Here is a 23944-nt window from a genome sequence, read left to right as displayed (position 1 = left end):
AAACAGATATGAGGTAAACATGCTGCGGTGGCTGTGTGGAGAGGAGGTGACAGGTTGCTGTAATTGAGATGAATTTGCAGTCCCCGTCCCTGGCTCCACTAACCAGAGATGAAAAGTTTAGCATGGGAAAGGCAACGGAATGTAAATGAAAATTCCCAAAAAGCAGAAAAACACTGTCTGAATATCTTTCCAAGATATCAATACACATTTACAGCCTCTGACCTGTTAGTTTCTCTTCTGCTCTCTTTTCAGTGGGAAGAGGTGAGTGGCTACGATGATGCCATGAACCCCATCCGGACGTACCAAGTCTGCAATGTCCGTGAGGTCAACCAGAACAACTGGCTACGCAGTGACTTCATCCCACGAAAGGATGTGCTGCGTGTATATGTAGAGATGAAATTCACAGTGCGCGATTGCAACAGCATTCCCAACATCCCAGGTTCCTGCAAAGAGACCTTCAACCTCTTCTACTATGAGTCTGACTCAGATTCAGCCACAGCCACCAGCCCCTTCTGGATGGAGAACCCTTATGTGAAGGTGGATACCATTGCCCCAGATGAGAGCTTTTCCATGCTTGAGACTGGGCGGGTAAACACAAAGGTTCGAAGTTTCGGGCCATTGTCCAAAGCCGGGTTCTACTTGGCCTTCCAGGATCTCGGTGCCTGCATGTCGCTCATCTCAGTGAGGGTCTTTTACAAAAAATGCTCCACCACCACTGCCAACTTTGCCATTTTCCCAGAGACAGCAACTGGGGCCGAAGCAACCTCCTTGGTCATTGCGCCAGGAACTTGTGTCTCCAACGCTTTGGAGGTGTCCGTGCCATTGAAGCTCTACTGCAATGGAGATGGCGAGTGGATGGTTCCTGTAGGGGCCTGCACTTGCTCGTCTGGGTTCGAACCAGCCTTGAAGGAGACCCAATGTCAAGGTGAGTGTTTTCATAACAGGTATTTTGAGTCAGTCCAAGATTTTAATAATCAGTGTTTGCCATGGTGGATTAATCTAGAGGTTAGAGAGACAGACTTCAACAGGGTAAACAAGGTTCCAGCCCTATGTTAACTGCTGAACTCACCCGAAGCAACTCAATGGATTTCCCTATGGCGATCAATAATATATCACATTATTACTGTTAAGAAAAGTCACATTTGCATTTTAGGCACATAGTATCTGATGGTTGCATGCATGGTGAATTACAATGAGTGAGTAGTAAAGGGTCAAAGTCTTGCTGAAGGACGCTTCCTCTGCACGAATGGATGTTGTGGACACACACTGATTGTTGTAGAGATTGAAGCGGTATTGTTTTGGCTACAGGTCACAGCCTCTATCACTAGATTGTCCAGCTGCCACATTATTATGAGCCATTTATTTGCCTTGTATTCTTTGACACTTAATCCAATGATGACAAAGTAGAATAATACACACTAGATGTACACACACTAGATGACACCATCAGCAGGCGACTGTTCACTCCTCTGACCTCAGTTTTGCTTGGCAGCTAGTTGCTAAATAAAATGGAAATGCAGGGGAGGCTGTCGGTTTCTGAGAGGCCCTATGATGGTTTCAGGTCTGATGGAAAACATGACGGGTTCACAGGGGTTGAGAGCAAGGTGAATTTAAACAGCAAGGTCTCGACTGAAATGGAGTGCAGGTGACAGCATGGAGGAGAGCGAGGGATAAATGGAAAATGTGTGTGTGTGTTGAGGGGTACGGGGGCGTAAAATTAGGCTTAGGGTGTGCAAGTCAAAAGGAGACAGCACAATGAGACAGAAAGAGAGAGAGAGGGGAGCTGGTAGGGCTATTCATCAGTGTGGTTGAATGCGAGGTGCCTGCAGATGTACAGTTTGTATGTGGTTTAGCTGCTTGGGTTCAGAGTGCTCATACTTCTCCATATAGCAGTGAGAGATGAGGCTGAGAAGACCTTTAAGTTAAGTACCCCTACTGGTGATCATCCAGTGAGCGGGTGGATACTTTACACTGGCAGCTTCTGGCAGACCCTAAATATGTGTTCTCACCTTTAGAAGGACAGTGTGTATGTGTGAGGGAGAGCGTAGTAAATCCAAAGCATGGTGTATGTGGTTAAAAACTCATTTGTTTGCTCCTGGCAGCTCAAGGTTAAAGCCCTGGTGACTGGGTCCTGATAAAACGTACTCTAATCAAGCTTCAGTGGAGACCACAAGGGATAAATCTACCTCTCTTCTTCTCTTCTCATTTCACCTCTCCTCAGGCCCACTCTCCTCTCCGAACCCATTTCTCATCATCCTTTCGCCATGACTCTTCTTTTCTCTGCTTTTCTGTCCTCATGCCAGCATTCAGCGTTTTCCCCACCTTTTCTCTGTTCTAGTCTTTCCTCTCCTTCTCCTGTTCCTTCTCAGTTTAAAGGCCGTTGCTCTCATTAATACGCCACAGGAGTAGCAGTGAGGATGTCTGCATTAATATTAATCGATGAACCTGTTTTTGCCTTTCCACTTCTTTCCTGCCCACTCGGCCCCCCAATATTCTGTACTTTCTCGCCATGCTTGATACTTTTCCAATTTCAGCATATATTCTAATCAGTTCCTTGAGCTGAATCTTCTGCATGAACATAGAGCTTAGACCCAGGGGAGTGGGGAAAGGGTGGGCTGCAGGATTAGCAATTTCAATGCTCCACCTCTTCCACCTCTCCTTCCCGTTTGCTCTAGCCCCTTGTCTCTCTTTCTTCCTCATTCTTTAGTCGTTTTTCTAAGAGGAATTTTTTATGAAGGAAGAGGGTGACCCCTTTACTCACTGGCAGTTATTTATCAGCACTTTCAGCTCTTCTTAAAAAAAAAAAAAAAAGCTCCTTTTAATGGAACTGCTCCATCAAAGTATTTTATTTGGTCAACATGTTCATAAACTCCCTACACTCTCTTCCTCTGGGAGTTGAGAAATTGGCTGTAGTTTACTTTGGGTGAACTTGAATGAACTTGCATGGGTCATGATACGAAATCGAAGAAGTTGTTCCCCCACCTGGTTAAAACCCGAGGTCGTTCCTTATCTGTTTATCAAGCAGTATTTCCTGTTAGCCAGTGGTGTGGATGACTCTGATTAATGGTGGAAGAACAAATACACTCAGTGCTAATGTACACGGTGCAGTCAACTGGTGGTTTTGTGCTAATATTGAATTTAGAAAGAAAAAAACGGAAAACAGCAGGAGCAGGAAGTGGTCTGCTGTAGATTTGACCTCCAGCCATGGTTGTTTTCAACAAGGAGCGTAAAATGAACGTGGGAGCTATGGTGATGATTATCATTCAGAGGGACAAACATTGCAGTGTGTCCTTGACATTGACGAGCTAACGCACTAGTGGGTCAGCTAATCAACTGGCCCCTGTAAACTCTGTCTGTCTTACCTGCTCTCGTCTTTTTTTTATTAAGCGCTGCGGCAAACTCATTCATCTTTTAACGAGACAGTTTATCAAAGATATTGGGCCTGCCAAAGTCGCGGCTGTCTGCTATTCCCAACACGTCTGCAACTTATCACCCGAGTTATAAACTTCCAAACAGCGGCTATAAATGGAGAAAGGGCATTCACAAAGGCCAGCAGTGTTTTCATCAGATTAACTAGGCTTCACCAATCAAGGACCAATTAAGGTAAAAGTATGGTGAAGGTAATTTTGTGTAAGACTGTGAAGGGAGACCTCAGAGACAGAAGGATGCAGACAAAAGTATCTTAACACTGAGTAAATTGAAGTGAATTGAGGCCTGGATGGTGTGTTTGTACAGATATATTTAGCTTTGCACAGTTGTGGCCAGACCCATGTTTGTGTACAACTCAGCATGTGTTATGTGTGCCTCTTTGATTTACTGTGTGCGTGTGTATATGCATTTCATAACTGACTGAATTAAAATGAAAGCACCATGCCAGTGTTATGGCTCTGAGGATCGTGTATGTAATTTAGGATGACAGTGTCATCGTGTGAGCATGGGTTTAAGCAAAAAAACTACATGCTGCTCGAAACCCCCTCTCCACTCTTTTCCCACTACAGTTTGCCATAAATGCACTCTCTCTCAGGGGAACTCTCAAAGGGAACATGTAGGCTTGGGGGAAAAAAATAAAATAAAAATCATGTCCATGTGTACATATGTACATAAACAAACACATGCTAAACACATCAAATAAGTGGTTTTAGTCATTTTTACCAGTGAGCTGGAACAGTGTTACCATGAAAGCTTCCACAATAGTTAAGATGTTACATCATGTTGTGGATGCTTTCATACTAAAGCTAAGCATGTGTGAAATTAAGTTTTATTATTTGGGCCTAGTGCCCATTTGGAAAATGTGACCCACACAAATGTAATATAAGTGTTGTGTTGCCTTAAATTGTTGCATACAATCCTCACAATTACTTATTCACCATTTTCCTTTGTTTTGTTGACATCAGCTTGCAGCCCTGGCACCTTCAAGTCCAAACAAGGAGATGGCTTTTGCTTGCCGTGTCCAGCCAACAGCCGTGCCAGCTCAGGAGCATCAAGTGTTTGCTCCTGTAGAAACGGTTACTACCGCTCTGACAACGATTCTCCCGACTCCCCCTGTACCAGTAAGTAAAGACTGCTTTGACCGGATGGCAACCACAAGTTTTAAAGTCATACCTATAATGTGAAATTCTGTTATTTCAAATCCATTTGGAAATCAAGACAGAAATAGGTTTATATTTTATATTAAGACAGTAATCAAATTTATTATTAGCCATAAAAACACAATTATTATCTGTGTCCTAAATATTTTCCCAAACTTCCCTCTCTGAATTGTGCTCTCATTTGCTGATAAAAGCCCTCAGCAGTAGGTTCCCACCATGCCAAACGGATGGCAAACAAGACTGCTTGCTTTCCCAACGTTATACTAAACGTTATCATCCAAACCCTCCCTTTCGTTAATAGCAACCATGCTCGTATGAGCTAATTCATTCGCCGGTGAAGAGAGAAGAAGATCCTTCTTTCTGTTGCTGGGGTGGGGGGCTGATTCTCCCACAGTGCAGTGAGAGATAAGGCTCCAGTAATTGGATAAGAATTTGCAAAGGCTCTGCCAATAGTTTGTCTCACTCGTCCCCCCCAGCACTTCACACACAGACACACATTGGAAATGAGCATGCAATTTAAATTTGAACTGCTGAAAAAGACTCTTGTTATGTGGAAGAAAAACATTTTCTAGTTAATGCATGAAAAAGGTTGTAATTCCACAGCACAAGGAAAATTCTTGAATCATGAATTGGGTTGATAGCAGCTATGGAATAATGCATGTATGTGTATAATGATATGTAAACTGTGTTTTGCAATATGAATCTGTCTGTTGTCATTGCCTTTTGTCAGTATGTCTCTGTACTGTCACCAAGCAAAATTTTGTTACACCTATTGTGCATGGAGATTAAATTCACTCTGATTCCAAACCTATTTTCCTCATATCATCCACGCTTTACTTCTCTTTTGCAGCCGTTCCTTCTGCACCCCGCAGTGTCATCTCCAGCGTGAACGAAACCTCACTTGTGCTGGAATGGAGCGACCCACGAGACTTGGGTGGCCGGGAAGACATCTTTTACAACGTCATCTGTAAGAAGTGCCTGCCTGAGCGGGGAATGTGCTCGCGGTGTGACGACAACGTAGACATCTCGCCACGGCACCTGGGCCTCACCCAGCGCCGTGTGGCCGTCCGTAATCTACAAGCCCACACGCAGTACAGTTTTGAGATCCAGGCGGTCAACGGTGTTTCCAACAAAAGCCCCTACACACCTCAGTTCTCTGCAGTGAACATCACAACAAATCAGGCCGGTAGGTTCAGCTGCAGCCTCTTGGCTTACCTTGGTCAAAGATCAATATTGAACTTGTAGGCACTGCCAAAGGCATGAAAAAGATACAAGGCAATGTCGGAGAATTTGTTCTGCGCTTAAGAAGTACAGATCAGTTTGTTGTATGCATGTAGGAGTGTGCTACATATTTTCCCTTTGAACAGGGATTGAGAAGGAAGACGTTCTTCTGAATGAGCTTAGAAAGGGACTTTTTTCACACGCCCACAGCATGCTCTGTACTAACACCACTGCAAATAGCAATAGCGAGGCAGTCTGCATTCAAAGTGTTGAACCCTCAGTATTCTAGCTGCCCACTGCTTCCAACCCACCACTCCTGCAGCCCACAGCAACAGTAACTAGGCCAATGTTGCAATCAGTGCTTGGATAAAAATAATAAGATAATGTGTACAGAAGACTGAAATAAAGCTATATATGCATATACATACAAACCATTCACTGAAATTTAGCCATTTCAGTGAATTTCAGTTCAATTTACCTTAAATAACCTCAGTGCAGTTAAGCTTATTCTACACTTTAGTTTGTGTGGGTTGGTCTCTTCTTTGAGGTTCTTCCAGGGTTCTTAGGTTGTGCCTTGGATGTATTTAGTCATTATGCTAAATTTACTCATTCTGAAGGTTCAGACAACACCAGGGATTATCCCTAGCTCCTTCCCCCATCATCTCTCTCCTCTCCATGGCCTTGTCCCCTTTTTTAGGGAGGTCTTCTGTTTGGGGGTGTAAGACCCAAAGGCCCTACAGGGCCCCACGTGAGGGCCTCATTGTTTTACAAGGGGTTTGGCACTGTTCTGTCAGGGACCACTGTCCATCCGGGGTGGCTTGGGGTCAGTTGGGTGCAAAAAAAGAGGTGAAGGGAAAGGAGGGGGCAAGAGAGCATCAACTGTGATCAGATTATCCCCTGGTGTAGGCCCAAGACCATCCCTGCATGTGCATTCACCTTTTAAGAAGCAAAATAAATACTAGGGCGGCGATAAGCCCCAGGGGCCACCTCCATGGTTACTCCAACGCCTTCTCCCGGAGGAGGGCCCCTAATCCCCTGGCTAGAGAAACCAGGGGATCTGCCTAGGAAGCATTGTCTTCAGGGGGAGAAAGGGAGATGTGGTGGGCCTTGGTGGATAGTATGGGGGAGGGAAAGAAGCAGGGAAGGGAAGGTTTAGGACGCAAAGAGAGAGAGAGACAGAGGGATGTCTGGCCACGGATAGAGGCAGCAGAGGGAGAAAGGAAATGCAAGGGGAGGATGAAAGAACAAACAATTGAGCAGTAAAAAGCTTTAAGGAAGGGAGAGTGACTTAGACTGAGAATGAAGATGGAGGTCTGCAGTGGTGAAAAGCTGAAGAGGACAGGGGAAATTAAAGAAGGTTGATTGTGTAGGAAATGGTGAAGAATGTTATTTTTGAATAGAAGCTAATACTGGAGATTGAAGGTTTGAGTCATAAAACAAAAGTTGAGTAGCTGGTAGACTGAGAGGAGGGAGTGCATCAGACACACAGAACAAGCCTGAACTTAGAAAAAGAGAGACAGGGAGGCAGACAACACTGGGCCATTAATAGGCACATGTGAACAAAGCATTTAAAGCTCAGGTGGGTGGAATGCCAGTGTGTTTTATGCTCCTCTGTGAGTGTGATTCCACCAATGCATTTATGTGCAAATTATATAAATTATGTCTATATAGTTTGAGTGTATGTACATGTACATGCATAGGATGTCCTCAAACTTGGAAAACAGGACTGTTCCCAAACACTTCCTCAAGAGTTTGGAATAATAAAGCAGCAGTAGTTCAATATGAATGCAGTTGAATGAAAAGGTAAAAAGTCTACATCTGTATCTGTTCTTGCCCCCAAGCTTGCCTACAGGTGGTGTATGGTAAAGGACACTGCATGTACCAGAGACTTATCCATCAGTTTTGCAGTTTGATTCTCTTGCCATAGGAGGGTTAGACATTCCCTCTCCCTCCCCGCGGACTCAGAGAGAGAATTTGAGCAATAGTGGGGAATGGTTCTGCATACTAACTATCGGCCAAAGCTTCCAACAAAGCCCAAAGCCCACGACTTTGTATGTGGGCTTCTGTGGACATACAAAGGGCTCAGAACTTGGAAAAAAAAATAACATAGAAAACAATAACTAAAGCGGATTTTCTTTTATTTGTCTTGCTCTTTGTAGCTCCCTCTGCAGTGCCCACGGTTCACCTGATGGCGGCCACAGCCAGCACCATGAGCCTGTCCTGGCTGCCTCCAGAGAAACCCAACGGAATCATTCTGGATTATGAGATTAAGTACCATGAGAAGGTAAGCGGCAATGTAAGTCAACGCCTCTAATTCAATCCAATTTCATTGACTTGCATGGTCTCTGTTTCATCTGCATTTCTGTAAATGTGGAAAACAATGCCTCTGCTGATAAACACATGGTTGCAGTGAGGCAAGTCAGCATTTAGAATCTTAGCTTGTGTGATCATCCTCCCGTACTTATATCCCTCTTCGTATCACTCTATCCCTCCTTCCATTTCTCTCTTTCTGTCCTCCCGATCCTTTTCTGTATTTCTATTATGCTCTGCCCTTTTCTGAAACCCTAATTCCACCTCTCCCCATTGCCTACCCTCTTATCCAGCATCCTCTCTCAATCCACACATTAGAAAAGTTCTGGATTTTTCAGTGGCCCAGAGAGTTGTGTCTGGCCCTTTTTGCTCTGTTTGTTGTCATGTCCTCCTCCCGTTGAATTAACACACTGGCTACAATCTGTCTCTCCCCATTTCTCTCTCTCTCTCTCTCTCTCTCTCCCCCTCTCGTCTCCATATTCTTTTCACTGGCCTGTGTGGTTAGATTGGTGTGTAGGGGAGGGTACAGCATCAGAGAAGGGACAACACAGGGGGGCCACTATTTGGCATTTTTCTGACTATGATTGCTTCTCTTTTTCCCTATAGGATCAGGGTGAGGCCATTGCTCATACCATGACTGCACAACGGAGCAATGCCCGCATTGAAGGTCTCAAGGCTGGCACACCCTATGTGGTACAGGTCCGTGCCCGCACAGTGGCCGGTTACGGCCGTTACAGCAGCCCGGCCGACTTCAGCACCAACTTGCAAAGTATGTTACTCCCATTACTACTTCATTACCCAGTTATATATGTGGGAGATTTATGGCTTAGCAGCAATACCTCTATAATAGTGCATACATTTATGAACATAATGTAGGCCCAAAAGCTTGCAGAGCTGGAAGCTACTATGCCTATTCATGCAAAAAGATTGAAATCCTTGTAGAGAAACTGACTTATGATTTGATGAAAAGGTTGCTATCCATTCTGCTTAATGGAGAGCCCAAATTGACATTTTCAACCATACAAATTGATTCTGTGAATGTTTAAGAGGTGTCCTCCAAGTAACCACTTTTTCTCTTTGTACCCTAAAGCCGACCCTCCAAAGTCCTGGCAAGAGCAGCTGCCACTCATCGTGGGATCAGCCACCACCGCCTTCGTCTTCATCATTGCAGTTGTGGTCATTGCTATCGTCTGCCTCAGGTCAGAATATACCTAACTCTATCAGCCTCTCAAAAAGTCAGAACGGATGAAAGATGAGCATGTGTGCCAAAGCATGTCCTGGCTGACTCATTTATTTATAACAGAATAGGTTCAAACAGTGAGGACTTACAGAAACATTTGTTGAAAAAAAACCAACCCCAGATCAAATGTCAACTTTGTTTGCATGTCCTCCAAAACCACCCCAATAGAGTCTAAGCAAGTCTCAGCGGACTGCTGCGCCACCTGTGAGGCCACCGAATGCCAGATTAGCCTTTCTGAATTTGTGAATAGTAAACAGCTTTGCCCCAAATGCTACTTTGCTCACTGGACACAGCATGGTGGAGCAGCTGTTGGGCCTGATAGGTCTGTCCTCATGGCCCAGCACTCAGAATCAACTGTGCGTTTTCCCGACCACAAAAAAGCCCAGATGTGTCCCTGTCTGCTGGGTCCAATTGACCGGGAAGATGCGAGCGGCTGCTCACACCTTTCAAAAAGCCTGACACTGCATCAGCTGGGTCTAACCACACTCGTTTATCCTTATACCACTCATTTGTCAAGCAGCAATTGCAGTGCATGTGTGTATATACATGTGAAAGGTTGGCAACCACCACTGACTTGCGCCCACTGGGTTCCCTCCACAAGCCAGTTCAGGCGGTGGCTGACAAGCGTGGGCATCGGTCACGCTAGACTGAATAATAATCTCCCTTGCTACCCCACCTCTCCCTCTCGCTTCTTTCCTCTCTTCTATTTTCACACCGCTACATTGTGTCTCTCTCAGGGTCTTGGCTTAGCCGCTGCTCCGACTGCCAGAGAAAAAAAGGAGAAAATAGTAGTTCTACAAAAAAAAGCTTCGGCATATTCCGGAATGGAATTAGAATTTGAAATAAGATGCAAATCACCATCGGGTATTATTGCCCTGGTTACTGGTTAGACAACAAAGGAAGCACATTAACATGTAATTTCAACAACCCAGCCCCCTCGCTCTGTCATCATCTTTGCCCACTCCCCCAGCCCCCGTGCAGGAAGATGAGGATACAGAAATTAAAATAATAAAAAGAGAGAAGGGAAATGGTGAAAGAGGAAAGAGAGAATGACATGAGGAAAAAAATATCAGGCAGAAACGCTCAGTGTGATGTCTGTCGGGCGAGAAAGGCGAGACAGCTGAGCTTGCTGTTTGAGTCTGCCTTTGTCTAGTTTGCTCATTTTTAAGGCTACCGAGAGTAAATAGCTTTCACTTGCTGCTTCAGACAATGGTATGATATCTTTTTTTTTGTTTAGACTCATGTTCCAGTCCCCAAGTATAAATAATTTCATTGATCCCATCTTTTGTTATCTTCTGTGCATCCCTTGCTTCTAATGTTACATTGTAGTGTGGCTACATCTCTGCAGACATTATTAGGGATCCGTTTTCTCCTCCCGCCTTTGTTCCTTTTCGGCATTTGCACCCTGCTGTGTGGAGCCCACGTGACTCAGTTTTTTGTTTTCATCTTTCTAAACAGAAAGCAGAGAAATGGTTCAGAGTCGGAGTACACAGAGAAACTGCAGCAGTACAGTAAGTATCTTTGCTGAGATGCCCCTCCCTTTTACATTATTAACATTCCAAAAGCATTATTTCTATTTTTCTGCTCAGTCATTACTACTTAGCAATGACTCAGCATCCTTAACCACTAAAGAATAGCTCACATAACATGAATTGGCTTCTAGTGCAATAATAAAGCATTGATCTATCCTTGGTTGATGTAATAAATTTAACATAGTGTTCAAATTTAGTTTGACGTCATAGATTCACTTTCCTGTTCTTGCCACTGAATCCCCTATAGTAACACCGGGAATGAAAGTCTACATTGACCCCTTCACCTATGAGGACCCCAACGAGGCTGTGCGCGAGTTTGCCAAGGAGATCGACGTCTCCTGCGTGAAGATCGAGGAGGTCATTGGCGCAGGTAACCCACCAAAGCTCCTGAGCTACAGGGGGAAGACTGCTAGTCACCTCCAGGCCATACCGTTAGAGGACTTCACACCAAGCGGTACTTTCACTCAATTCATCGCTAGCCCTCTCCTTGCTCTCTCCCCCCTCCCCACACTCGTCATATGTTAGGAACCCCTTTCTAGTTTTTACAGATGTCTCCAGCACTCTGTGTCTTAAGCCTCAGTAGCTGAAGTGTTGTCCTCTATAAGTTAGCGTCACTCACAGTTCAAGCACTCTTAAGTTGTGTACCATGCCATGTGCATTTAGAGTAGCTGTAATACCTTTTGTATGGTGGACTATCATTTCACCAGTTTCCTTTAAACAGAACCCAATCCTGGATAGAGAAAAATGCTATGTGTGGAAATGAAGTATGAAACATCAGTCATTTCCAAATCATTAAACACTTCCTTCTAATGGAATCAGATTTTGCACAATGCAAGACTACAGCCCCGTACAGACAGGATTTGTTTCTCTAGGGGAAATGGCAATCCTGTCCGAGCAAAAATATGTGGTTTGCTCTCTTATCTCTTTCAGTATTAATTACAGCACTATTCTTTTTTGGGACACTTCTTGGCCCGGCTTTTTCTCAATTTTATTCTTATAGAGATTGATACTTTGAGTGTTAAAATAAAGCTCTTAGTATTTGCTCATAAAAGAATTGTAACAAAAACCCATTATTATTTGGTCACATACATACATACATACATACATACATACATACATACATACATACATACATACATACATACATACATACATACATACATACATACATACATACATACATACATACATACATACATACATACATAGAATCTGACACTACAGGCCCTACATGTGTAGTAGCCTGTAGAGTGTGTTGGGTTGTACAAAGCAATTCTTGTCACCAACAAGCACGGCTAATATTTATCTCCAGCATCCCCCTGAAATATAGATTTCGTCTGCATGGGGCGTAAGATATAAAAACATTTCTTGTCCAGGACTTGTGGTCTCTGACCCTGCCCACCTTGTGGTGTCTTGAGAACTACTGGTTAACTACATGTAACCCCTGTTTCTGGTATTATGTGGTTGTGTCCCCTCCTTTAGAAACACCTCCCCCAAATGAGATGTTGTAGATAGTAAAGTATTTTCTGTATATGATATATTTGATAGTAATATCTCTGCTCAAAAGCTGCAGGACTGTGCCAATTGAGGTTGAGTTTTCTTAGCATTGTATCTGAGCCAAAATGGAGGACGTTGTGATGGCAGAGATCGGAGTCCCTACTACTGCTTCTGCTACTACCATTACTACTGCTACTACTACAGCTCTTCTACTTCTGAGGCCACTACTTGAAACCCGTCGCTTCCCAGCATTCGCCTTCAAAGTGACGAACCCTCAACCCCTGTCTTCCCTGTCCCCCTCCTCCCCCCATCCATCCCTCCATCCCTCCATCCCCTGCCCACTACCCTCTGACTTCCCCCACATCGCTCACATCGCCTCATTTCTCTTGCATTCTTGCACACGCTTGGTGTAGACTCTAAACGTAAAGCGTCCACAACCCCGAAAACCCCCAAGCTTCTGTCTCCGCCTAGCTCCTCCTCCTGTGCCCGCTTCGCTAGTCACTCTGAAGCATAGCACCCCCCCTCCCCCCACCCAAACCCATGCCCCCTCTCCCCCTCTGACTCCCTCAGCTCCTCACCCTCTGTTACCCTGCTTTGACCATTTTTTCACATTTCCAATGCACTTCTTTTTTTTTTTTTCAAACTTTTCATCTTCTCACATTTCGTCATTATGCCTCAAACTCACTATGCTGTTTCTTATAATCCGTAGCTTAACAGCACAAAGTCATTGTATGTTGCCCCATCACCACCATCCCTTGACACTTGCCTAGAGTCCTGGCTTATCTTGCAGTTCCCTTTGTCCCACCCCTCCTGCTTCCCTTCCCTGGCTCCTTGGTTCTAACCAGTTAACTGTCCCCTCTCCCTTCTCTTCCCCCACTCTCCTCCACTCTTCCGTCATGCCTCTCTCCCCTCCCTCTTTTTCTCTCTCTCTCCTTCTTTTACCGTTTCTCTGCCTGGCTCTCGTTGGCCCTCGCAGGAGAGTTCGGGGAGGTGTGTCGCGGTCGCCTAAAGCTGCCTGGGCGCCGTGAGATCATCGTAGCCATCAAGACTCTCAAGGTTGGCTACACTGACCGCCAGAGGCGAGACTTTCTGTCTGAGGCGTCAATCATGGGCCAGTTCGACCATCCCAACATTATCCGTCTGGAAGGTGTGGTCACCAAGAGTCGACCAGTGATGATTGTGACCGAGTTCATGGAGAATGGAGCACTGGACTCTTTCCTACGGGTGAGGATAAAAACACTTATCTGGGATTTTATCAATAATGCAACACTATCCATCGAATAAGCCCATACAATCTGTTTTTGGTTGTCTCACTTTCTTTGGAGCCATGAAAGGTCTTCTTTAGCAATACTGCAGAGTCCACATTGGTTATGTGACATATACCGCTTTCAGGCGATTGGTGACATTTACAAAAGAGCTCAGTCTCCAATGTATCACTGCCTCAAAGTCACATCATACACTGTCTGCCAGAGAAGGATTAAGGGAGGGACTAGTAGCAAAGAAAAAGACATTACAGTGTGAAGTGACAGGAGATGAAAGATGCAGGAAAGAGGGCATATGGAAAGAAAGTCCTGTAAGAGACATTGAAAAAAAAAAGAAGATAGGTAGGACAAATAAAGGTAAAAGGCAGGCTAGCATATATTCCTTTGAACATGCAACCTTGATCTCCTATCCAATCTATCCTTGCTGTTCTCTCTTTTCCTATGCCAGCTCAATGATGGGCAGTTCACAGTGATCCAGCTGGTTGGCATGCTGCGTGGTATCGCAGCAGGCATGAAGTACCTGTCCGACATGAACTACGTGCACAGAGACCTGGCTGCCCGTAACATCTTGGTCAACAGTAATCTAGTGTGTAAGGTGTCTGATTTTGGCCTATCTCGATTCTTGGAGGATGACGCTACAGACCCCACGTACACCAGCTCCCTGGTGAGTCAGAGTAAAAGTGTGTGTATGTTGTCGAGTTTGTGTATTCATGTTTGGAATCAATGTTTAAGGGTGCAACATGTACTGTTTTAACATCAATACATCACCAGCTATGTTAGTTGCAGCTCCTATTATTCCACAGCATTTCCAAGTATGAGCGTATTCAAAAAATAGATCTGTGTCAATTCTGTTCCCACATGACATAACCGATATGGGAAGAAAGGGAGTTTTTTTATTCTCACTGTGGACAGCAGGAGAAAGTGGGAAAAATCGCTGTATACATTTATTTTTACTTTTACATGCTGCTGCGTTGTTCAACTGAAGCTTAAGCAGCTTTCAAGACATATTGCAAGATCCTTAGCCAAATTACTGCCATGTCTGTTATGAAAGATTGATTCTTGCTCCTATACGCACATAACGTGTTAATTTGAAAGCAGTGTAAGGGACATCGAATAGGGCTCTTTGAGATTGGGTATAATTGTCATAAATATACATGAACTCGGGTAAATAATAAAAATCCACCTCTTTGGCCCTTATACAGCAGTCTAGTATGTTTACTTTTGGGTCTGTTGACTGAAAGGGCTCCCTTCTTCCACAGTGCAACTCAGAAACCTTCTGAATATGTTACAATGCAAAGAAAGCAATGGTGTTCTATTTAGCTATAATTTTCAGTCATTTAATTTCAATTTATATATACTGATACTAATACTAATATACTGGATACCGAGTTTTCTCCAAAGGGATTAATAAAGTATCTTCCATCTGTCTATCTAATTTGGAAGTGTGTTCTTTGCTTTGTGAGGCAGTGCTGGCATGAATAACCAATCACCTCACCGAGTTCAATTTGTCAGGGAATAATATTAAAGGATTCTACGCTGGTGGTATATCGATGTTGAAAAATACACTTTGTAGCACATTAAATGTTCTTCTAGCTTCACGTGTTTGTTCATATCATTTTCCGTAACTGTGTAAACCTTCTACGTACATAGTGTTTGGGTTGTACAGCATGCACCCATGTGTTGTGCATCAACATTTCCCTTAGACTGTGTTTTTCTCACCCTCTCTCTCCCTCTCGTATGTGTGTGATTCTGTGTTTGTGATCCATCCCTCCAGTATTTCATGCTCACCTACTCATTCCCATATCCACAGGGAGGAAAGATACCCATTCGTTGGACGGCTCCCGAGGCGATTGCCTACAGAAAGTTCACCTCGGCCAGTGATGTGTGGAGCTACGGCATTGTCATGTGGGAAGTGATGTCGTATGGCGAACGGCCGTACTGGGACATGAGCAATCAAGATGTAAGCTGATCCGAGGATTTTTTTTCCACACTGTAGTAAATGCACAAATGGTTCTCTGTTGAAATATCCACCATAAACTACATTTTTTACACTAGAAGATATGAAACGCATGTTCAAAGTTTTCAACCACTTCTGTCCTAAAGCCATTTTCTCTCTACATACCCACCCATGACTGATCTTTCTCTGGCCCTTATTTCTACGCATTCCCTAAAGCAATTTTTCCTGTTTATCTCTGACTAGCATAATATTCCTCATTCATTCTCTTCTGTCCTCCCTCACTTGCTTTTTCCATCGACCCATCTCTCTCATTGTGCTCCGTCCTGCCTCGACACCATACTCAGTGATTAGAAGTGATTGAGATTTCTCTATCGTCCTTCCTCAGGTGATAAATGCCGTGGAGCAGGACTATCGACTGCCCCCACCCATGGACTGCCCCACAGCACTGCACCAGCTCATGTTGGACTGCTGGGTCAAAGAGAGGAACCTGCGACCCAAATTCACCCAGATTGTGGCCACGCTGGACAAACTTATCCGCAATGCTGCCAGCCTCAAGGTGGTCACCAACAGCACACAGTCTTCTGGGTAAGTTGTAATATGATTTTGATACACAAAAGTATGTGGGTCCCATTAAGTTCAGCATCAGTAAAGCTCTGTCAAAAAAGCTTTTTAATGCAAATGTCATATCTTATGTATTCTCAGTGGAGCTGGTGATTATAGAAATCGACTTTAACTATGATACTGTTTCTATTAGTTTCTCTGGAGGTCCTTGATGAGATTTAGTAAATGGATTAGTGATCTCCGTAAAGGGCAATAATGTCACATTATGGTCATTGCATAACAGATATTAGTGCTGATTGCTTTCTAAAAATCTTCTATGGTTTTCTCAGGTCATATGTTGAGGAGACCTGCTGACTCTTGTGATAGATTAGAGTAAAAGGTCATTAGTTTATTGAATGAAGTCGCTTGACTTTTCAGCCGTGAGAGTACCGGCAAAGCAATTTAATTTGTACCTGAGCCAGAGCAACTGCGATAATGATTTCCATTGTGCAAATATTTCTTATCCAAGTTGATACGGTGTACGTTAGTCACTCTGACTCAGCTTTAACAATCTTTTAACAACTATAAAGTGCAGATTTCTTCCCATACAACTCTTTAATTCCCACAAACGTAGCCTGGGCCATTATGCAAATCCAAATTACCATCGCTCAATACAGCCATTAAAGCAACTCTTCCGCCAACTGGGAACTTAATCAATGATGTCACACCTACATTTAGCTGCACCACCTTCCTCCGCAACCTGTTTCTTGGAAAGAATTTGGAGGATAGAAGGAGGTGGTGGAGTTGGAGCAATATGGAGGGGGATGACCTACCTATCTGTCCCAGCATCAGGGTCTTTCTGTCTTGAGGGAGGGCCGCAGACAATCCTGGCTTAGGCTCATGGGGGACACCGGGGTCTCAGTTGGCCACCAGAGTGACGTTCTTAGAAGATTAAGCTTGCGGTTAATTAGCTCGATTAAGGCGATGCAAAAAGAAGACGGGAGCGCCTTTTAATTAGCCACTAACGAGATTTTAAACGGGCCAGTGGAGAGGTGGCCTCCTGCCGACAAACCTAACAAGGGAGGAGTGAGAGATGATACCACCGTCCTGGTCGGCATTGAAGGATGGCTAGAGGTTAGCACTGTCTGGGATAAAGTCCTTTGGTTGTGTGTGCTATGTGCACTTGACAGGGTTGCATATTGCATTGTAGGTGTAAAGTGGAATGATCAACTGAGGTTTGGTGATGCTAGGATTCCTGCACCATCTATGCTTAATTTCTACTGTTGAGTCTGTGTTGGACAATGCAGATATTCACACTCTTCTAAAAAAAATGCAGAACAGTTTAATAGACCTAACCCTTTTGAGAAACGTAAACAGTCCCAACCATTGACTTTGAATTTAGGCTTGGCCAGTAACTGTCTCACTAGCTAGCAAACAATACTACCCAACTTTCTTGCTTTGTTTCTGCTTGTCGCTCACATGTTGCCAGCAACGGTCTGGACCCTTTTGAAGCCAACTTAAGAGAAGGAGGACTAACAATGCTTTATTAAGAGAAGCCAGGGTCAGGCGTTAGCAACGGCCCGAGGCCTTGGGCTCCGAAGCACAAGCCTTATTAAAAATCACTCCATCTACACCACTCAATGGAGCCTCTGTATCACTGTTATTAACTCCCCCTCCATGCCTTTTTCTCCTTTCTCCCCTTTTCTCTCTCCATTCCTCTTTAAATTGTTAATGACTCTAATGCCATCAAAAAGCATGACAGGGATCAACAGAGCAGAGAGGAGGGGAGACAGTGGCGCTCTTTCTCTTTGCCTGCTCCCTCATCTGTTTCTCCTCCCTCTGCTCACCACACCTCACTGTCTCCCCCTCCACCTTCATCTCCTCTCTTGTTTATCCGCTCCACTTCTCTCTGAGTTGTGGCACAGTTTTATTAAAACTCCCAAGGTGGCCTCTCTATCTACAGCATTGATCAGCTCAGGGGTTTCTTTCTTCTTTAAAAAGGCCCTTTAAGGCTGTCAACAGGTGTGCAGGAACATGCAAAACGCATATTTTCAGGAATACACACATGAGGGTTTGTGAGTAACTCTTTCCATTTTTGCCAGTGTATGCAGGTTCATGAGTCAGTCCTACCATGCAACCACACAAACATGTAAACGACATCTGTGTTTACATTCCGCAGATATCATGAAGCGTTTTCCCAAAATGTCTTTCCAACTCTGTGGGATTGTGTTACTCTTTTGTCTAGCCAAGAACTTATGCATATACGTACAAACACACCCCTAGACAATGTACATTAAGGCATACGATTTATGACTTACTAGTTAAACTCATGTTCATACAGGAAGACTAAAATATGGTTTGAACTGACCAGGAAAAAACACATTGAATACAAACTTCCCAGAACAGATTTAAACCACACTTGCATGTGGTTTGAAAGTGCAACTCGGTGCAAACTCTCAGATTAAATTTCAAGTGTATTTTTTTCCTGTTATGTCAGTCCCCATCACAAGACAAACAGGGGCCAACAAACAGGATGAGGGCTATCCAGATATTTCTATGGAAAAATGGCACATTCTTACATCACTGATGCTGCCAGATGAATGCATTCTTGATAAAGAAAAATGTCCACTAGGTTACTACGATGCCTGTTGTTGTAACTATAGGATACGCTTATAGATTCTTAGTTTGAAATCGTATTTTTTTCAATGTGTGTAGTCATCTTTCAAGGCCAGATTTGACATCTGCTATATGAGCACACACCACCTTGCCTCACCAGCTTCAGTGCAAGCATCCAACCCCCACCACCCACCACCCAAGCCTCCAGCCAGTCTCTCCACAGTCACAAAAGTGACCCCCCATCCACCCCCCTGCACACAACTCCTTGCATGTGGAGGAGAGGAGAAGAGAGGAGGAGAGCTGGAGAAATGGAGAGGTGGCGCTCAGTGGGGGGCGTTTGGGGGTGAGGTTGGCCGGTAGAGGCAGTAGAGTGACGACCTTAACCCTCTCTCTCTCTCTCTCTATTACTCTTTCTCCCTCCTCTCTCCCCCACTCCCCAATGTAGGGTATCCCATCCATTGCTTGACCGCTGTGTGCCAGACTATACCACTTTCACCACTGTGGGGGACTGGCTGGACGCCATCAAGATGAGCCGCTACCGTGACAACTTTGTCAATGCCGGATTTGCTTCCTTTGACCTGGTGGCCCAGATGACAGCAGAGTGAGTGGAGAGGGAGTGGATGCAGCTAATCAGGCCTAAAGTGATTGACTGGGCGGATTTTGAGAGCCAAATTAGTGTTAAACAGATTGACCTTGAGGGAATAAAAATAGTCTAAATGGCTAAATTAAGCATGATAAAATGTGGAAAAGAGGCTCTGATTAGGCTCAGACATCAAATTGATAACAGAATAAAAATCAATGCACTATGTACTTTTGGTACATTAAGCAGATATTTCATATATATATATATGATGTGCCATGAAGATCAATCATACCTTGAAGGCATATTGCATCATGTCATCTACTGTTAAGTGTTCCAGTATTTATGCAGACATAAAGAACACTAGTTTTAAAAAGGAAAAAAGAGAAATTGGGAGATTTACTGGCAACACAACTTGCCAAGAGACACGATTGAGAGCTCATGTAATACAAAACATTAAAACACAAGATCCTCCATGCTTTTCCTATAATCTGGAAGGTAATCAGGATAGGTTTACTGTAGAACGTGGAGGATTATGTAATCAAAAGGGGACTAATAACAATCACCTGCTTCAGAAACAAACATATCTTATACGCAATCGACAGATGCACAATTTACCAGTGTAAAACATTTTTTCTGAAAGCACTCGTAGCTGCTGCCTTAACTACGATCTCCAGTTGACCTTGACGATCATCCGCTTTCTACCATGTTTACAAACAGGAAATGATGTAATTAAAGTCATGGAAATTGGAGGCCAGTGATGATCAAGTAAATGAATTAGGAATATAATGATAAATAAATTATTCTCATTAGCTGCATAATAGGCAATGGAGGTGGGGGTAATTTGTTTCAATTTGGCCAGGCTGACAGGTGTGGTGTACTGTGGTTCTCTGTGGCCCTTAATGGCCAGTAATTCCTCTAATGGTTCCCATTTATTATCATTTCATCCTCCATCGCTGCACTGATGGGGGTGGTGAAATATATAAAAAAGAACAAAAAAAACACCATTTATTTGTGTGAAATTGCGGTGATGCACCCTTTTTTTTGCTTTGGAGAGGATGGATGTGCAGTGTGGATTTGTGTGTGTGAGCACACACACATACTGTATGTATGTGTGTATGTGTTTGCTTGTTCATGTGTGAGTTTCGGTGCACAATTTTGTGCTAAAATGGATGGGGCCACAGAGTCATTTAGACAAGCAGAGTATATGGTGTCTGTGTGTTATATTAGATTAACCAGTATTTGTGTGTAGGTGTGTGTGTGTGTGTGTGTGTGTGTGTGTGTGTGTGTGTGTGTGTGTGTGTGTGTGTGTGTGTGTGTGTGTGTGTGTGTGTGTGTGACTGAACGGAGAGGACGCAGACTGTGGCAGAGCACCAACAGTTAGCTAATCGCTGCCCCAGACGCCGTCCGCTCTCTCCTCGTCTATCGACTGGGGAAATCAAACAAGCGGGCGGAAGAGAGAGGTTCTCGTGATATACTTGAACAGAGTTAAACCAACATGGCCATGGTGATTAGATTATGCTGACTGGCTAATGACGGCCAAAGCAGGTGCACTCTCCCAGGCCTTTTTCTCCCAGGGTGTCGTAATGTCAACTTTACAGTATGTCAACATTTCACATTTTCCCACTGCACCCTCAACTTACTCTAAAGATTACACCGAAGCTGCTGTGAGCCCTCGGCTACAAGACTAATTTACACTTTACAGTTTTATTGGCTGTAGTTTTTCCTGGATATTTTTAAGCACTGAGCAATGTGGTTTGCAACAGTGGCTGAGCTAAAGCTGATTTACTGACACACAGACCCATTCTAAGGATGAATGACAGGGCCCTAACTGAGTAACCTGTTTAGTATCTTACAAAAAAAGATTTTATGCTTCCCAGTTTCTATAGCTAAGTGGCCGGCTGGTGTGGACTCTGTGAAGTCTGCCAGCTGCCGATCAGTAGCTAAGTTTGCTCTTTAATCATTAACTATCACATTATGGCTCTTTGGCTCACCTCCTCTTGCCCACCTGCCGGGCAACAGAAGTATGTTGCATTAAGACCAACATTCACTATAGCTGGATGAGTGTCCTCATTGTGTTGACATAGCCTCTGGAAACCCTTTTATGGGTGATGGCCAAGGTGCTGCCCCTGTTAGCACCTGGTTGAGCTTGTGTTTACTTGTGGGTTAAAAGTAAAATTTGCACTTCAACTTTGAACATGTGATGTTTGTCTACTTTTATTTTTAACTTTTTTATGACTGAGCCACCTGTTCCTATTTTCATCTCCTGTCTTCTCACTCCACAGGGACTTGCTGCGGATAGGGGTAACGTTGGCCGGCCATCAGAAGAAGATTCTCGGTAGCATTCAGGACATGAGACTACAGATGAACCAAACACTTCCTGTCCAGGTGTGAGCGACAGGACAAACAGACCGATGCAGTCGAAAGACAGCCAGACAGGAAAAGCGGGGAGGAACTGTGCCAGAGAGAGCCATTGGAAAACCCTAGCTGCCTGACCCATCTCTGCCAATTAGACGCTATAAAACTGGCTTGCAGTGCCTCTGACTATTTTTTTTTTTTATTTTACTACCACTTCCATTTCCTGTTCCTGCTTTTTTTGTTATTCCTCATTGTTTCTTTTTCCATCCAATCAGAATTTGTGTGTTTTTTGAAAGAGGAGGAAGAGTTACCCCCCTTATATCCCATGCGTGCCTCACCAGCTCTGGTGTGGGTTGACGTTTGCATGCATGTGTGTTTTAGTGAGGTTGGCCTTAGCCCTATACCTGAAATGTCACACTCTGATCCTCACCCGAGTGCCCCTCCCTGTGACCTCTTAACCCAGCTGTGATGGACGTAATACATAGTAAAGAATGAACGCCCTGGTATAAAAAAAGTGAACAAAAGGTTCACACACAAAAAAAAAATGACTTGACAAAAAGCAGAGGTGTTTCGGACCCACAGGAGATAGAGGACAAATCTTTCCCTGATAGAAGTTGTTTTACTGTGCACGTGTGTCGTTCTCCATCTTCATATTGAAGGTGTGTAATGTAAAAGGGCACCTGCTGGAGAAGGGTGAGGTGGAGGAAGAGGATATATGATGGGCTGAGATCAAAGGTCAAGAAGATGACAGAGGTCAAATAGGTCAAAGGAGGGCAGCCACATTTTTGGACACTTGTTTTGGCTGCTGAATCCTCAAAAGGTCACTAGATGACCTCTTCACCCTGACCTGAAGTGACTCAGGATAGCTCCACAGCTTGGGATCACCTGCTCATCAACTGTGTTTTTACAGATTAAAATGTGTTATTTTTGTTTGTCCACACACTTTTTTTCTTCATTTTTTTGGCTTTCTTACACATTTTTGGGAGATTTGTGGTTTCAAAATGGCCGGTCAAACCCAAGTACCCCCCACTGGACACTTTGTGTGATTAAGGGGAGACGAGGACTGTGGCAACACTATAGAAAGACCACTTGGCCTTTTGTGTGCGTTTTTGTATGTGTGCGTACGCATGTGTGCGTATATGTGTGATTAAGTGTGCTTGGATGTGTGGGTGTGTCAAGTTGCACACAAGTATACTGTACAATACAGCTTCCGCTATTTGCCACCGTGGAGAATTAACGCATGAACTGAACCGTGACAAGGAGCAAATATATCTGAAACAATTACGCTATATTCTGTGGACAACTGTTAAACTTTCTTTTTTAATGAATCCCCAAAAAATTACTTAGAATATATATATGCAGGAACTGAGGGAAACCATTATGGACACCTTACTTTCTACGTACTATTATCTGGATTTAGAAATAATCAAAAGTCTTGTTTTAATTTCTTGACATCCTGCCCTATGTATTTATTTTTACCTCTCCCACCGACCCCCACTCCCCAACAAATCCCAGATGGACTGTATTTGGGAAGGACTTGGAACAATCAGAAGGAAGAGAAACTCCAAGAGGATTCACCTTATGAATTGCTATTATTAAACAAAAGAAATTGCATATAAATTGGATATTGTATTTTTGTTGTTGTTCTAAACAGCCTGTACATGTTTTGTAACAAAAATACGATAAATAACAAAAGAAAAATGGTGTTTTGACAAAATGGAATTGTTGTTGTGACCTATTTGATTCAGAGTGAAATTAACAGAAACTATAGTAAGAAGAGAAATAATGGGGAAAAGTCAGGAGGTAGAGGAATTGATGCACCCATGCTTAGGCTACATGTCGCACTTTTGCTCTCCGTCCATTGTTTAGCGTCTGTGTCGGTGTGTTCGAGTTTGTTTTTGCCACCTGAACTGGATATTAAGCTCCATAATATTTCATCCGTGAAGCACTTAGCAGTTCTTATTGGCACATTTGTTTTCAAATCTAAACCTTCCCCCAACCACTCAAATGTGGCTTACATAGATTTTAATCTTACATATTTTCAATGACCTCCAACACCTCCAATCCATTTTATGTTGGACTGTTTAAGGAGTCATTAGAAGGATGAGCCAGAGATGATGCAGCCTACCTGCCAATCATTTCAATCACCCTAGAGGCGGAGCTCCATAGCTAGACCTGCTGTTTGCCCCCCCTGTAACGGGATCCTCATCAGAGAGTCCAGAGCTGTCAAGAGAAACCTATT

At 43.8% G+C, this 23944-nt stretch overlaps 1 protein-coding gene across 1 annotated transcript in view; it reads left to right on the top strand.

The window, feature by feature from the left end:
- The window catches only part of LOC129094054 (ephrin type-B receptor 3-like), a 58261-nt gene extending 34909 nt beyond the window's left edge, over positions 1–23352 (top strand). The window contains exons 3-16 of the mRNA XM_054602068.1: positions 253–925; positions 4395–4550; positions 5440–5775; positions 7970–8094; positions 8727–8889; positions 9211–9319; positions 10819–10883; positions 11140–11262; positions 13366–13613; positions 14100–14315; positions 15462–15611; positions 15994–16193; positions 19210–19365; positions 21630–23352. Of these exons, the coding sequence (XP_054458043.1) occupies positions 253–925; positions 4395–4550; positions 5440–5775; positions 7970–8094; positions 8727–8889; positions 9211–9319; positions 10819–10883; positions 11140–11262; positions 13366–13613; positions 14100–14315; positions 15462–15611; positions 15994–16193; positions 19210–19365; positions 21630–21738 (2829 nt within the window). The 3' untranslated portion in view covers positions 21739–23352. The remainder of the gene's footprint in view (positions 1–252; positions 926–4394; positions 4551–5439; positions 5776–7969; positions 8095–8726; positions 8890–9210; positions 9320–10818; positions 10884–11139; positions 11263–13365; positions 13614–14099; positions 14316–15461; positions 15612–15993; positions 16194–19209; positions 19366–21629) is intronic.
- The last annotated feature ends 592 nt before the right edge of the window (positions 23353–23944 follow it).

Source organism: Anoplopoma fimbria, chromosome 8 (genome assembly GCF_027596085.1).
Source record: "Anoplopoma fimbria isolate UVic2021 breed Golden Eagle Sablefish chromosome 8, Afim_UVic_2022, whole genome shotgun sequence".
Classification (NCBI taxonomy): Eukaryota; Metazoa; Chordata; class Actinopteri; order Perciformes; family Anoplopomatidae; genus Anoplopoma; species Anoplopoma fimbria.
Note: the sequence above shows the minus strand (reverse complement) of the source record. Positions and strands in the feature narration are given on the sequence as shown.